Source organism: Fibroporia radiculosa (genome assembly GCF_000313525.1).
Source record: "Fibroporia radiculosa TFFH 294 genomic supercontigs, scaffold5117, whole genome shotgun sequence".
Taxonomy (NCBI): Eukaryota; Fungi; Basidiomycota; class Agaricomycetes; order Polyporales; family Fibroporiaceae; genus Fibroporia; species Fibroporia radiculosa.
In genome coordinates this window covers 21,170-24,222 of record NW_012133415.1, presented here as the reverse complement: position 1 = coordinate 24,222, position 3,053 = coordinate 21,170, and the positions used below count along the sequence as shown (strand labels likewise).

At 53.3% G+C, this 3,053-nt stretch overlaps 2 protein-coding genes across 2 annotated transcripts; one reads left to right on the top strand and one right to left on the bottom strand.

The window, feature by feature from the left end:
* Positions 1–242: 242 nt before the first annotated feature.
* FIBRA_05717 (uncharacterized protein) lies at positions 243–739 on the top strand (the record flags this gene model as incomplete). Its single annotated transcript, XM_012327473.1, has 3 exons — positions 243–377; positions 448–556; positions 618–739. 3 exons carry the CDS (start codon positions 243–245, stop codon positions 737–739), a joined length of 366 nt encoding a protein of 121 aa, XP_012182863.1.
* Positions 740–1,075: 336 nt separating this feature from the next.
* Positions 1,076–3,038, bottom strand: FIBRA_05716 (uncharacterized protein; the record flags this gene model as incomplete). Its single annotated transcript, XM_012327472.1, has 5 exons — positions 1,076–1,354; positions 1,414–1,737; positions 1,794–1,849; positions 1,900–2,446; positions 2,508–3,038. The coding sequence occupies 5 exons, from the start codon at positions 3,036–3,038 to the stop codon at positions 1,076–1,078; spliced, it is 1,737 nt and encodes a 578-aa protein (XP_012182862.1).
* Between the last annotated feature and the right edge of the window lie 15 nt (positions 3,039–3,053).

Genomic DNA, 3,053 nt, shown 5'->3' with positions numbered 1-3,053 from the left:
CGCATATGTACCGGTATCGGTAAGCTCGGCAATACAACACTGACCTTTGTTAGCAAAGCCCTCGGACGAAGTCCATGACGCGAAGGGCATTTGATCCTTACAAGCTTAAGACGAGCAGAGTAAAGCTACAAACTCGGCGCCGATTCAACGGCGTCCCCGGTGTTCTAGAATAGGCAACTCTACCTTCCTTGAATCCAGCCAACTACTTGAGTGCCCTCCACATCCACTCGACCCGCACAGACATGTCAGGAGCTCAAGCCGCAATCCCACCCCAACCGCGCGCAAAGCAGCTGCGCGCATGTTTGCTCTGTTCCATCATCCAGACTCCGGCCGACTTCAGGAAGCACGGGTGTCCAAATTGCGAGGAGCTCATGCAGGTGCGTGTCTTCCACCTCGTCGTTGATGTATCATTTGAGCTCATCTCTTGCACTTTTGTTTCTGCCACAGATGAAGGGATACACAGATCGCATCCAAGCTTGCACCACGACGCATTTCGACGGTGTGATTGGCGTTATTGACCCGGAGCAGAGCTGGGTGGCGCGCTGGCAGCGGACATGTAAGCACCCTGTCGTCTTCATCTATCTATCGACGTGTGGTAACGAAGTGTTGCTCGGCAGCAAAATACGTCCGCGGGATGTACGCCGTGCGCGTCAAGGGTCGTATACCTGACGATGTGGAGGCCGAATTGGAGAGCCGGGGCATCAAGTATCGTCCTAGAGACCAGTCAGAGCAGGACTGAAGTGCTCGTACTGGTAGCTTTTGAGCATTTCCTGTATTTATATTTCCCGACTCTTGTATCATTATGTCTATGGGTTGCCCCTGCGATTTCGTTCAATTTGCTCCGGTTTTGTGACACAGCGATCGTTCCCCTTGCGCTCAGAAGCCGCTATGTAAGGTAATATGAGGGATAAAATGATTGTGTAGGCCTAGTAGTGACACGGTGCAAACCTCAGTATGCTACAAGCTGTCCAAAAGTTATCAGTACATCCTTGTATAGCTGCGACCGTCCGAGCGGGCCTAAACTACAAAAGACAGTATTCTAACGGAAGGTTACTAATCGATCAATTTCCTATAATTACAACAGTTCATGCACAACTCGGTCGTACTGATGCGGCATGTGTGCGCTGAGCATATCGCGCGCGAACACGATCTGCGAGAACGCGCGCTCTACGTCGAGTACGTGGAACAATCGGACCTTCTCCTCCCCTCGGTTGCTTCTCATGCTGCCGTTAGCTTCGCGTAAGCGATGAGAGGGGTGCAAGTCCCCGTCCCGCAGCGCCCAGAAGACCTGCCCAGGAGGGAAAAGCTGCGTCATGTGCATGTTCGCCTCGAGGGTCTTACGTATTGCAAGGAACTGTGGGCGAACATCGATTGTCAATGGAAATCTAGTTGGATGTAATGGTCTTCACGCACCCAATCTTCGTCTCCATCCTTTCCGTACCCCGCCTTCCACCGCAACGCGCGTTTCGTTACAGCTGAGTGTCCTTCTCCGTGCGCGACCTCCGCCTGACACAGCCAGGAGCAGCACCGACTTAGGTCCCTCATGCTCCCGAGTGAGAGGCGCGACACGATGTCGTGTCCGTATACGAAGGAGGTTACGAGACCATGTTTCCCCGCGATAGATGCTAGGCGGGGGGATGTAAGACACGGTGGCGCGAAGCAGTAAGCAGAGACGGCGCGACGTTGCGGTAGCCCTGAATACCGGTGTGTAAGGCGGGTATTAGGATCAGCCCACATCTACATTGTGATTGAACCATCAAGACTCGATAAAGATGGAAGAAGACATGACATACGAGTGAGAGAAGAGCGGCGACGCCCGCTCCGAGACTATGTCCGCATAGAACCAAGGCTGCAAAATGATTTGTGAGTAGCTGTGTTAGCGACACGCAACATGCGCACAGTATTCCCTGTTTCGTCTCAAGGCCTCTCGTACTGCGGTATGAACAGGCTTTCCAGGCGCACCCATCGCTCTTGCCATCTTCAACATACCTCCATGCACCAGGTGTATGCTACCGTCCAGGTCGTCTGGACGGTCGGGGGTCGTTGCATTCGTCGGAGGGGGCAGATGAACCTGGCGAGGAGAGCGCTCCGTCGGAGCAGGTGTAGAGATATCAATGGGAAACGAGCCTGGAATACATCCCAATTCTTCTTCGACCTCGCTCCACGAATCGTCCTCGTCCTTGTTCGAGTCGGTTTCTTGCGCTGCACGAACCTTCGACTTCGACCGAGAGCGCGGTCGTGAAGCTGTGTGGAGCTCAAACGGCGTAGGCTCGCAGGTGAGGTCAACGGCGAGTTCGTTAAGACTCATCGTTCCCCGGATGACGAGCACGACTTCGCGCCTAGCGTGGTCTGTGAGTACCCAGAAGCGGGGCATCAAGTTCTCATTGCCAATATATGCGGTAGGAGGTCGTGATGGCTGTTGCAATGGATTTGATCGGGAGCTGTCCTGCATACAATCAGTACACGCAACTCTGGGATTAGCCTGGAACGGCGCAAAATATACGTACTGGCATGTCCGTAGTTGGCTGAGGAGGGTGTGAGTTGGCAAATTTCAGGAAAATATCACGGTCGTGTTTGCCCATCATAACATTCCACCAGGAGTATGACGGCTTCCCTGGCTCCGATGTTGAATCATCAGCATCACAGCTGGGTTGAAAACGAGACGAGGACGCTTCTGCTTCTGATGCACCGATGGCGTCAGTGAGTTTTACTTCTTCCTTACGCAGGCTCTTGTTTGACATCGAGGAAGACCATGGTGAGACTCCAAAGAAAAGAAGGCTAGGACCCCCATACCCCGCCAGCACCAGCTTCGAGAACCGACGCAATGTCTGCTTGAGCTCAGCATTAGACATACATGGATGATCATCAAAGGCCAATTGACTGGAAATATTCGGTGTAACGACTGCTGGTGTAGAAATCGGAGTAGCGGCTTCGCCAATGTCCGCAGTGACAATTTGGCCACCGCCATGCGGATAGATCACGTCTGTTGTTATGTGTACATTGGCATCGCCATGAGGCTGTTCTGACTCGCCAGCCATCTGGAACGTAGCAGG